Below are 13,497 nucleotides of genomic sequence, written 5' to 3'. Positions count from 1 at the left end.
AAAATAGGTAGAAAAGTAAAAATTTAGCACAGGTGGGTTAAAAAAAAGTAATTACATCATGTTGAAAGGCAGGCGGTTCGTAGTGTGTGTGTGTTTGTCTAAAAATAAAAATAAATTCATATAGCTTGTGTCTCTAGCGTCGTATCACGTTACTTGGCTTTGGACTTCAAGAACTTTTTGTTTTGTTTTCCGAAATTCAAAATACAGTACAGGCTGATTTTTATGTACAAAACGTACGGAAGCCCAGAGAGGTCATGTAATTTTTAAGTCAGAAAAACATAAAAAATACATGACCTCTATGGACTTCCGTACAAACTAGACGTTCAGCGCCCTTTTTTTTTTTTCTCAAAAGAAAAAAAATAGAATTAGCTTCTTTTGGCTTCTAAAGGTATGAAAACAAATATTCGAAATGTTAAAATTAAACGGTGAGGGGTGTCTGAGCAGCTGTTACTAAGTCCAACACAAAGTGTAACTGGATCCCCAATTAATCATCTATGGGGATACTTGCAGAGGTTATTCACTTGTGAATAACTGAACTCATCCTCACAGACTTGTTTACTAAAGTGGGGATTGTAAGGAATTCAAAATGATTTTCATATTTCAGGCCAAACTGAACTGAAAATAAAGCTAGCGTGACCTACAATTTGAAATTCAACCTAAAATCCCTTTCGTGAATACCATTTACCAAGCTGCCCTATCACAAGCACGATTTTGATCTATGCATTTCATTGATGTTCTGTTGCACATACCCACAATGCATCATTACTGCGTGTGCGAGATGTGTTGAGAATAGCAGCGGCATAAAGGTGTAAATCTAACGTTTTAGCATAAAATAACTTTCTACCTACACTTATAATATATTGTTGGAATTCAGTTCAGTAAACTCTATAATGCAGTGATTTTTGAACTAATGTAATTCAGCATCCAGCGGCCTGTTGGTTTTGCCTCATACAGCCTGGGAATGATAGGGATTGTAGTCCAACAGATGAATAAGGCAGGTCGTGCAGACTTACCGCATGATTTGAAAGGTTTGTATTGAGCAATACGAGTTGTTATGGGTTCCATGTGTGCGCAGAATACAAAAGACGTATTGTTTTAAAGTGTTTTATGTTTTTCTGAGCAGATCACCTTTCATAATAAATGTGCCAATAGTTAAAAGGATGTTTCCATTACACGTCAGAAACATCTTGCATGTAGCAGTTATTCAGGCTTTTACACTATCATTTTTCTTTTTTGCTACAAAGAACAAACATGATGAATATTACGTTTCACTTTGGAAAATAATTCCAGTGAATTTAAATCAAAGTTCTGTAAACGAACCACACACTGGATTCCGGAATATATCAAAGTATTCTGATCGCCCATTGCAAAGCGTGGATTTTTTAGTTCCTTAAAGTGATATTGAATGTACCTGCCCTTCAACATGATAACCCATGTGCAAGAACAGAGGCGGGGGGTCTTAGCTCGGCAGTGGAAAAGAAGGGGAAAAGTATGGGAAATTGTACCTGGGCCTAATCTGTGTCCAACGGAGTCAAAGGCATGGAGGACTGAATCTGCAATACAAGAGGACAAGTTCAATCCTTTTTCTTGGTGGCTTTGGACAAGGCTTAGGAGGAGAGAGAGATTATTCTAAAAACTAGCTTACAACTTTTAAAACGGACCATGCTTCTAGCAGTCAGATCACACCATATGCTGAACGATAATTGTGATGGTCAGTGATCTGGGGGTTCAAGCCAACCACACACATCCTGGAAAAAAGTTTAGGCAAATATGGCCCTTTATAATAACCGATAACTGTAATAACTCAAAATATATTCACACTTTTTCTCTTTATTCAATCTGACACTTAGACTACGTTAGCAGAATTGTTTGAATGGCTGGGGTGAATATTTTATGTGATCTGTCACAACCACCCGATGTATTTACCCAAGACGTATTTTATTTTTGATAGGTTTTTTTTTTTTTCTATAGATCATTTATTTTAGACCTGGAACCACAGTTTAGTTCTACAATTGCCTTGTTAAATGCATTTAAGAAGGCATGCATAGTTAATGCTTCATTGGCTCCCAACCCATATAACTCCAGGAGCACGCAGACTTTGTAGCGGAGGCTAATACAGAAGTCAGTCAAGAATCAACGATATGATTAAAACAGAAAGCCTGTATAAAACCAACATAAACAAAGAACCCACAACATGAAATAATTGAGGTTAAAAACCTAAAGCACACATTAACAATAGTTCAAATAGATGCAAAGTGTCTAAGCTGGCAAGCTCACCATAGTAGATTAAAAAGACTACGGCGTCTGTCAACTATCACTGTTGTGGCAAATACTTGATGTTATAATTTCTTCATATTTATTATTGTGAGCATTGTATGGCGGCTGTATTTAGGTGAAATTCCCAATTCTGCCTCTAATGTCTGAAGGTCAATCATTTTAAACTATTTTTGGTATTTATAATATATTTCAGTTGTTTCCTTTATACTTGTATTAGCTTTATATTTATCATTTTTATCCAGAATGTAGTACAAACGACCCTCCTAACCTTTAATAAAACCTCTAGCTTTCTCTCAATTTCCATTTTTATATAGTGACTTATGGACAACCCTGTACATGTTGACTCTTTTATTGCAGGTTTGGTTAATAAAAACTTGTTTAAAAAAAAAAAAAGCAGTTTACATAAACACTGGTTAAATACTTTTTGTTAAATTTTTAACAGTGACTGGTGTCCTACCATAGTATAGTGAATCCTTACAGATCCAATAGGCGCCTTACGTACACAATAAACATTAATTGGTGCTAAATAAAGACTCGATACACGGCAGGAAGACAGAGTGAAAGGAATGGAAAATGCAAAAAACACACGTAGAGAAGGGCATCCATTCCTAATCATAACGAAAAACGAATTTGTCATTTTGATGCTGAAAATATCCAAGTGACACTTCCCTAAATAACACACACACACACACACGAACATACACAGTGCACGCACACACAAACAAAGCACACATACTCTCACCTTCTGCAAGTTGCACACACAGAGCCAACTTTGGGCAGCATTTGTTGGCTGAGCACATCAATGCCGTCCAAAATATGACAATTGATACTGTCAAAATGTTGTTTTCATAGTGTAATAAGCACTATAGTAATTAAATAATATTTCTGCCACCCACATGTCAACAAGAAAACTGGAGAGATATTACACAAAGAAACTAAATATGAACTCCAAAGACTATGATTAATTATTTAAAATTTTAATTAAAAAATGTAAATTTTCTACAGATTAAACAGTTTAGTCACTTTCCAGATCTGCAGTAAGGAGCCAACCCAGGCTGCATTAATGTATAAACTATTGAAAGAGACTGTTTCAGGTGCCATGGACTTCGACTTACTGAAACCAAATTAGAGAGTTTATGATGTTTACTCTTTTTAATAAGCTGATGCTATTATTTTGGGTTTTGCTGTAACATAGAACCATTTCAGACAAGGCCACGCAACGCGTAGTAAACATTGTGACATTTTATTCCAAATGGTGCTATGACTATTTGCTATGAATCTATCTTCTGCTACAAGCATTGAGCATTAAAGGAACTCTCTAGTAACTACTACAGTGCACCCGCCTTATTTTAAGTAGCTCTGACTTTACTGTAGTCCGCTGTGTTTCTCTCCTCACCTTCACTACGTCCCAGAGAGGACTGGAAGCTCTCTGTTTGAGCTAAGTCTGGTGATGCAAGGGACGCTGTCAGCCAATGAGCAAAGCTCTGCACTGCAGGGCTTAACAAGCAGGAGCCTCTGGAAAGTACTAAGTAGTAGAGGCAAGGAGCGGCCGCCGGAGGACCCTGGGTAAGAATTCAAACTGTTCTAAAACGGTTCTGGTGCTTGGAATGTTCATTTAAGACAAATTTTACCTTTAATGTTAGTGGGAGCCAACAAATGTTACCTCCCAAATGGATGACTAATTCCTCCTGACATTGGGATCTTTACATTATGTGCATGGATACATATTGAGTCTATGTGGGCAAGAAAATGCGCACACAGGACTTGGCATTTTTGTTCTGGGAGCTTTATTGACAAACTGCCAAGGCAGAAACCGTACGGATTGACAGCCATAAGGCAGAACGAGACGTGATCATCCAGTCATAACGTAACAGGAAAATCTGTTCTCGCTCATAACCTGAGCAGATAGATTATTATTAAAGTTTGTAAAATTAATTTATTTCACACAGTTCAAAAATGATAAATGACACTACGCCAGTTTTATCTTCTTCATGCTACGGTATTTTAAAGCGTTTCAAAACATATATTATTTTCCTTCTACATTCTGAAAGGGATTCTGTGACCATGATGGATTCGAAATAATTAGATTTCTGGTTAAATCGGATTCCTCATATTTACGATAAGATTTATTTTGAAATCCACTCAAAACAGAACCTTTTAATCCTTCCTCTACATTATTTTACATTATATCTGAAAGGGCTCAATCAGGGCCTTTTATGCAAATCAACTTATTTATCCCACGATGCATCTCTCCTTTGAAAGGAAAATTCTCTCTATATCCCATAAAATACCGTAACTGGTTTAATTACATTAGCATTCTAGAAAATTATTTTATAGATCCAGATTGAAGTTCGAACAAGATAGCTTTTGCTTGTCTTATCATTTGACTTTTAAAGAGTCTGTTTGTGGATATTGCCGGATGATGTGAATCTCAGAGATTCCTGTTCGTTGATCAATAATGAGCCACTTCAGCATCATTACCTTGCACCTCCTCCCCCTCAAAGAAGTGCTTTGGGTGCACTGCCCCTGCCATTTTATAAGAAAAGTGTTGTTTCTATTACAGGGATAAACACAACTCTCTTCCGGTCAGCCTCAAGAGGTGCTTCCCCTGTGAGAAGCGATTCCAACTCAGTTCTAAATAACATGCGGTTCCCAGAATGCATTTGATTGGCACAGGGAGGCAATTTGAGGCGTATGCACAATAGCCTTCCAATGCTTCCCTATGTGAAGCATTGGATTGGATGAGATCACTAATCTTGATGGTCTCAGCCAGGGAGGCGAAGCAGGGATGGTGATACGAGAGCAGCGAGGGAATAAAGGTAAATAAAACTCAAATAAGCAGGGGAATCAGGAATGCATGTTGTGTTCCTTTAACATAGTAAAAAAATAATACTGATAAACATAAAAAGTACAACTATGATATTCAACATAAAATGATTGCACCAAATGTCATCCTATATAGACACAAGGTCACATATCTGAAAGAGGAAGAGGTTTCATGCCGGTCTAGGTATTTTAGAGGAGCAGACTCATCCTATCCTCCATTATTTTATTACCTATGCACACGTTGTTACAAGGGGTTCTTGACCTCCTCCTATGTCTAAATCCTATTTTGCAGCCATTTTTTTTGACAATTACCCAGCAGCCCCTGGTTTAAAAGGGCTGGTTTTAAATGGCAGAATCTTCTTAAACCATCCTGTACCAATTTTATTCTTTAAAACAATGAAGGGAAGAATTTGCAAAGACAGGGACTTCGCTGCTTAATATTATTTACATCAAAAGCTTCAGCTTCATACTTTCTTGTTGTGTATCCATATAACTAGTTAAATGGTTACTCCAACCACAATCACCACTTCAGTTGCTTGAAGTTGCCATGGTGATAGCAATCTGGATGTGCGGTGTTTCAGCTTCCGTGACGTCACCAGGGTGTGGAACGTGGCGCCAAAAACTTCGTCCAGAGCTGAATTCCAGGTAAGTAAAAATACATTTTAACACAAAGAGGGGGGTGGACATTGTTATAGTGCGTAACAGACCACTCGGAGTTTAATTAAGCTTTGTTTAACAAAGGGTTACGGTAACACTTTAACAATGCGACTTTAAGCACGATTAAGGATTAAATATTCGTGGAGAAATGTAAATGTTAATCATTCCATTCTGATGGACAAACTCTATTTAATTCTCATTATTTAAGATTGGCACACTTTAGGAATACACAATTCCAAGTCACTCTAACACTGTTTAAATTAAATCCCAAGTGAATCCAGATTCCGATTCTTCCAATATTATAATCAGATCCTGCTATTTATCAAGAGATTAATCGGAATAAGTCATAGTTTATCTTGATGTCCTCCAAGATCAGAGAAGACCACTTCAAATTACAAAACTGAGATGTAGAGAATGAATGTTTGCAGAGATTGAAACTCATTATTTGTGCGGTATATGAGATACATACATAATTAAAGCCTGCTGCACGGATTATTATGGTAGGTGTTCCCTGGCCCCATTTTCCAATTAAGGGGCAAACCATTTTGTTACGGTGTGCCATCTTACTCGAGTTTCTAGAAACCAGTGACAGAGCTACAGAAGCCAGAAGTCAGACTGCCGGCCATCCATTGGCTGAGAGTGACACCCCTGGCAGCAAGGGGTTAAAACACATATGTTGAGAGTTTAACAGCAAAACGCTGTACATATATAATAAAGGCAGCATGGCCGCTTCAAATCACTGAAGAGATTGTGGTGATTTCAATTACACTTTAACCACCTCTTTTCTGGAAAAAAAAGAAAAAAAAAACATCCCCACTTGAGGACAAATTAAGGTATGGGATAAGCTCAAAGGACAGTAAACAGGTAAGAGGAAATATCCTGGTAACATACCTTAAAATGCACCTAAAAAGGTCTCCTTAGTGATTCAATTTACAGTACACAAAGAATACAAATTTAGACGAACATGCTATCAGTTTGTACGACGAGTTCAAAATTCTGAAAATATGATTTTTATATTGAATCCTATTTGGAATCCTTTTGAGCTCTTATTATTAGATCGTATTAACAGTGATTGCTGCTTTTACTTGTAATTATTCTGATCTGAACCCTGGATAAAAAATATTAGCTTCAGCTGCGTAATGCTAAAATGATTAAAGCAAACACATGCGATTTAGATTTTTACTTATAAGGAACTGTATCAAAAGAGATATTAAAACAAATTTTTTTTAAAAAATAATATTTTCTGGGATTGGGATCTTAAATGGATCTTCAGTTAATTGAAAACTTATATAAGAGAAGGTTTCATTAAATAGCATAAGAAAATATTAAGGAGCATATTGGATTTGGTCTTTAAAAGATTTTCCAGATTCTCAAGTCTTTGAGAATGGGTTGAATAAGAAAAGAGGAAAACTGGATAATAAATAGACATTTTATTCTAGAAACGCAGAGATTTTTCAGGAATGGATTAAAATGGTCTCAAAATGCTACGACCTATTAAGTTGCTTCCATTGATACACTATGATTACACTGGCATTGGGCCTTATGAAAAAGAGGATTGATGGCATAGATGGTTACGTTCTGGAGTTAGCCAGTGAGTGCACAGTTTTTGATGGACTTGTAGGTCCATATAGTAATGACTGAGCTTAGAGAAGTAAGCCAGAACTGTGACAACTTGAGGTTTAAAGACCATTCTAAATAAAACTTCCAAACATAAAATGTTCATAACTTTGACGTCCCATGAAGCAAGGCACCGGCAGCAATGGTGATAAAAAAGGGGGTGGACCAGAGATGCGAATTTTGTCACTGGCCTCACCCAAAGAGGGTGGGCCTGCCTGCAAAGCCCACATAATTGGCAGATCAGGTGGGGCCTGCCTGCAACGCCCACAAAATTGGCAGATAAGCTTGGGGGCCGGCCTGCAACGCCCACAGAATAGGCAGATAAGCTTGGGGCCTGCCTGCAACGCACACAGAATTGGCAGATAAGCTTGGGGCCTGCCTGCAACGCCCACAGAATAGGCAGATAAGCTTGGGGCCTGCCTGCAGCGCCCACAGAATAGGCAGATAAGCTTGGGGCCTGCCTGCAGCGCCCACAGAATAGGCAGATAAGATTGGGGCCTGCCTGCAACGCCCACAGAATAGGCAGATAAGCATGGGGCCTGCCTGCAGCGCCCACAGAATTAGCAGATCAGCTTGGGGCCTGCCTGCAAGGCCCACAGAATTGGCAGATCAGCTTGGGGCCTGCCTGCAACGCCCACAGAATTGGCAGATCAGCTTGGGGCCTGCCTGCAAGGCCCACAGAATTGGCAGATCAGCTTGGGGCCTGCCTGCAACGCCCACAGAATTGGCAGGTCAGCTTGGTGTGAATACCCCACATGCTGCCTGCCAATTAAGCAGGTCAGCCCACTTAGAGCAGACCATACAGGGAGCACCGTTTAGTTGCTCTCTGTAGGATCCTAGTGCCCTGTGCATAGCTCAGGAACGAATCATGATTCTCATGTGCTGTTTGTTTGTTAGGGACAGTTCTGTGGTGTCACCAAAATCGGAATACCAGGTACCAAGGTTGGGATAGATGACAGGTCCCTGAAATTGAGACTGTCCCGACGAAATCGGGAATGTTACTGGAACAAATACATACGTCTGGGAACACCCAATGGCTTCTTGGTAACAGGTAGTCTTTTATTTGGAGTTCAGAGTAAAATACATCTTTTCAGCAATTTCCTGTGCTTTTGTTACAGTTACATTAATTGGGAGTTGTCCCTCCTGATTTGGAGCGCCCCGGTGGGAGGAAATGTTGGGAAGCCTGCAACTCATTCATAGATGCCTGTCAAACTCAATGGTGGCAGGAATCCTGTTAAAAAGGCGTTTTACTCTCCTTATTATTTTTCAGAGTCAAGTGGGTCTTGTCGCGGCTGGCTCCACCCTCAGCTGAGATAATCAAACTTTATGATCTCAGCCAATCCAATGCTTTCCCAAATGAAAACTCTACCCTCATCTCTATGAGGAACGATCTGCCCCTCCATGCACAGATTGGAGATGCAGAACATGGACCCAGGAAGCATCTCTAGTGGCTGTCTGAGTGACGGTCACAGAGGTGTTACTATGCACCAATACAAACACTGCCTTTTCTCTGAAAAGGCAGTGTTTACATTAAAAGGCCTGCAGTAACTACACTCACCAAATACAATAAGCAGTCATTGTTCTGGTGACTGTGGTGTCCCTTTAAATTTGCTGTGATACACCGGTCTGTTAGGCTTGATGGAGCTGAAACATTGCTGGTGTGATTCCAGTACATTTGTTAGTTTCATATTTTATGAGTGCTTGATCTTGTTGTCACTACTTATATGGGTTGGGGTTGGCAATCCCTGGATCCCTACAGCACCACAATGGCCCCTCTAAATTAGTAAATGGCGATTATGTAGTTTATTCAAATAACCACACATTTTACATGGACACAGAGGGACACTAACTTTTCAGGAGTGTGACCAGGGGGCAAGGCAGTAATTACTGGGGGTATTATTACTGTGGAGCTCTGTTATGCACTCAGACACATTACTGGGAGTATTATTGCTGTGGAGCTCTGTTATACACAGACACATTACTGGGAGTATTATTACTGTGGAGCTCTGTTATACCCTCAGTCACATTACTGGGAGTATTATTGCTGTGGAGCTCTGTTATACACAGACACATTACTGGGAGTATTATTACTGTGGAGCTCTGTTATACCCTCAGTCACATTACTGGGAGTATTATTGCTGTGGAGCTCTGTTATACACTCACACACATTACTGGGAGTATTATTACTGTGGAGCTCTGTTATACACCCAGACACATTACTGGGAGTATTATTGCTGTGGAGCTCTGTTATGCACTCAGACACATTACTGGGAGTATTATTGCTGTGGAGCTCTGTTATACACTCAGACACATTACTGGGAGTATTGTTGCTGTGGAGCTCTGTTATACACTCAGACACATTACTGGGAGTATTATTACTGTGCAGCTCTGTTATACACTCAGACACATTACTGGGAGTATTATTACTGTGCAGCTCTGTTATACACTCACACACATTACTGGGAGTATTATTACTGTGGAGCTCTGTTATACACCCAGACACATTACTGGGAGTATTATTGCTGTGGAGCTCTGTTATACACTCAGACACATTACTGGGAGTATTGTTGCTGTGGAGCTCTGTTATACACTCAGACACATTACTGGGAGTATTATTACTGTGCAGCTCTGTTATACACTCAGACACATTACTGGGAGTATTATTGCTGTGGGGCTCTGTTATACACTCAGACACATTACTGGGAGTATTGTTGCTGTGGAGCTCTGTTATACACTCAGACACATTACTGGGAGTATTATTACTGTGCAGCTCTGTTATACACTCAGACACATTACTGGGAGTATTATTACTGTGCAGCTCTGTTATACACTCAGACACATTACTGGGAGTATTATTGTTGTGCACTCAGACACACCAACAATATGGAGCTCCTAGAAAAGAAGGAAAGAGGGATATGGGCCCAAAATAAGGATTTTCCCTCCCAAATAGGGACACTTAGTAGGTATGTTACTGAATTAGTAGTTAAATCAGGTGGACAGGTTACAGATTTAATTATTTGTTTTAAATCTAAGCTTTATTGTGCAAAAAACTAAACAACACACGTCATACAATGTAACAGTTTTACATCGCTTATAATGTACATTAAGTGGCCCTGTCATGCTTGATTGTTTATTTCATTTTAATTTTCCGTAGGCCCTTTGTATCTTATTTATATTTATTATCTTTTCTTCCCGTATCAGATCTTAATACCTGGGCACCTCCATTTTGTTCTTCTGTGTCCAAGTTGCCTTGCGAGGATTGTGGGTAAATTAGATTAGCAGCAATAATTAAACTTTGCTTAACCCCTTAAGGACCAAACTTCTGGAATAAAAGGGAATCATGACATGTCACACATGTCATGTGTCCTTAAGGGGTTAATTAAGCTCCGCTCATTGCCAAAATTTGCCAGAGACCCTACTCCCCATGCAAAAAAGTAGTCCATTCTTTTTCTTATGTATAACCAGAAATATATGGTGAATTAAAAAAAAATTACATAAAAACAAGGAGATTAGGGAGCATTCATTACTAATAATATAATACACGTATATCACTGTATTAAATAGGAAAGTGGAGAGCACTCCCAGGTGAATACATAAATTACCGCCAGTAATATTCCAGCAAAACAAGGGAAATTAAATAAATAAAGGCGACACATAGATGGTGTATTGTAAGAACATAGCCCAGAGAAGCTGCAAGAGGCCTTTAAAAACATGGTCACTCTAAAGTTGCAGAATAAGCCCAGAACCGTGGGGAAGGCAGAGAGGATTAAAAATACACGATGACCGTATACTTGTAGAAAAATGAGACACATTAACACAGATTAAAGAGTAAAAGTGGCAAACATATGGTTAAAGTGTCTGGCGACCCCTTCCATTGAGGGTTAAACTGGTTTTAATTCTAAAAGAGAGTCCCCAGCAGACGATTCCCTCTGTGCGGAATGGGGCTAATTCGGAAGTATTAACCTGAGCAGCAATGGACGGCTGTGTTTGGCTGAAAGTATCGCCTGACGACTTTTAGCCTATGACAGAGCCCAATCCTGATATGAATGGTTATGGCTAGAAGGAAGTGTGTAATCTCTATCTTAGCCACGCCTTCAGTGGGGGTGGAGCTGTGGGAAGCAGGGAGCCTCATTCAGTGTTAAAATGCTCGAAGATGGTTTAACCCCTTCCCGACCGTGGACGGAAATTTTCTGTCAACCTTGTCCTTCAGTTAAGGACCGTTGACGGAAAATTTCCGTCATTTACTAAAGTTAACCCCAGATCGCCACGATGGGGTTAACGGTGCACCGGTCTGCCTCTGTATTAGAGGCAGACCAGGAGCACCCGATCGGGCTGCCCCAGCACCGGTGCTCGCTCTGACAGCATGTCAGAGCGAGCACCTGTGCTCAATGTACTTACCTTCCGCCTCCCTGCACTTCCCTGTAGGGAGACGGATCAGTGATGATCCTCTTCATCCTGTGTAAAAAAAAAAGTTAAATCCCACCCCCCCTTAACCTGTTTTAATAAAATTAACCCCTTCCCTGCCAATTGATCACTGACTACAGTGATCAATTGGCAGGGTATACATTTTAATAAGAAATATATGGCATAGTGCAATACTGTATATATTATAATTGGATATATGGGCAAGTGACAAATGTTCACTCACACTTTAACATCCCAAGAAGTGCCTTCAGAAATATACTTGGTGTGTCTTCTTTGCTTCAAATACTTGGTAAATGTGAATCTCACATAAAAGACAGAGTGCAAAAAAATTGTTGAATTACATTAACATTAATAACTATAATTTAAAGTTCACACATACATTTGACACCAGAAGCATAAATTTTCTGGACATTACATTCTATATTAAAAACAATAAGGTTCAATCGAAGTGCTACTTCAAAGAGACAGAAGGGAACAGTTTTATTCACAAAAAGAGTTGCCATCATGAACATTGGCTAAATTCTATACCTAAAAGCCAACTAATCCGAATCAAAAGAAACTGTACCAACAATTATGATTACCAGCTATGCTTTAAAAAATAAACATGAAAATAAGAAAGGTGAAATAAAGGGTTTTAGCTCATGCAATCATTGTAAAGCCTGTTTGACACAGAGGCTTCTGAAAGCAACAAATGTTAGAAGTTCGGTTACAGGTAGGGAATTTAACATCAAGACCAACATAAACTGTGATAGTAAAAATGTAATATACTTGCTACACTGCCCCTGTGGAAAGCAATACGTGGGACGTACGTGTAGAAAACTTAAGAACGAATTCTGGAACATAAAAATTATATTAGAAAAAAATATGATAAACACTCAGTTCCCCCATGCATTGTAACTCCATACATTTCCACTATATAGGTTTAGAAACAATTAATAATCATTGGAGGGGTGGCAATCTCATTAAAAGATTGGCACAGCGAGAAACGTATTGGATCAATATATTAAAAACCCTTCAACCAGGAGGACTAAATGCAGATATAGATCTGTGGTGCTTCTTAGAGTAATCCTTTTTTCCTCTGCTCTCTTTTCTTTTTCTTTTGCTCTTTATGGGCGGTGTATATTGTCATATATCCCTCTATATGTTTTTTGGTATTGAACAAGCCAAGAATCTATTCTATTTTTTCCTACCATCAAATATAGAGGAACGTTTCCTCTCAAACTTATAAATAGGTCTTCTAGTGGCATTAGATATGCCTTCATTTTAAAATTACAGATTTTTTGTTGAAGGTAGAAAAACTACCATGTTTTATTATTAAACATATTTTATTATCATTATTTTTTATATACATTTATTTTTTGCAGAATTATATTTTTTAATGCATTTATGGCATTATTTGGAATATCTTGGCTTGTGCATATTACATTATGCAGTGTGCATGCTGCCTTATGCAGTATGGAGTTAGGCATTCATGCACACTGACATATAAATATATCAATGTAAGAAACACAGGTTATTGGTGTGTTTGTTTTGTCTTTTATAAATAAAGTTGATTAAAAAAACCTTTAAATCAGTAATATCTCTTTAACTTGTTTTGTCTTTTATAAATAAAGATTATTCAAAAAACCTTTGTACACTCCCCCCATTTGTATTTCTATTCAGAAACAGTCTTTTTTGGACTTTTTTCAACATCTC

The 13,497-nt window shown here is 38.7% G+C and overlaps 1 protein-coding gene across 4 annotated transcripts in view; it reads right to left on the bottom strand.

Annotated features, from left to right (window-relative positions):
* ST3GAL3 (ST3 beta-galactoside alpha-2,3-sialyltransferase 3) overlaps positions 1-13,497 on the bottom strand; it is a 269,877-nt gene that overhangs the window by 189,549 nt on the left and 66,831 nt on the right. For 2 of the 4 annotated variants that reach the window (XM_063427681.1, XM_063427683.1), the window contains exon 3: positions 1,506-1,553. The exons of the other annotated variants lie outside the window; for them this stretch is intronic. In XM_063427681.1, coding sequence (XP_063283751.1) covers positions 1,506-1,553 — 48 coding nt within the window. The remainder of the gene's footprint in view (positions 1-1,505; positions 1,554-13,497) is intronic. 4 annotated transcript variants of the gene reach the window in all.

The sequence above is a fragment of the Pelobates fuscus genome, chromosome 7, assembly GCF_036172605.1.
Source record: "Pelobates fuscus isolate aPelFus1 chromosome 7, aPelFus1.pri, whole genome shotgun sequence".
Taxonomy (NCBI): domain Eukaryota; kingdom Metazoa; phylum Chordata; class Amphibia; order Anura; family Pelobatidae; genus Pelobates; species Pelobates fuscus.
This window is presented reverse-complemented; position numbering and strand designations above follow the sequence as displayed.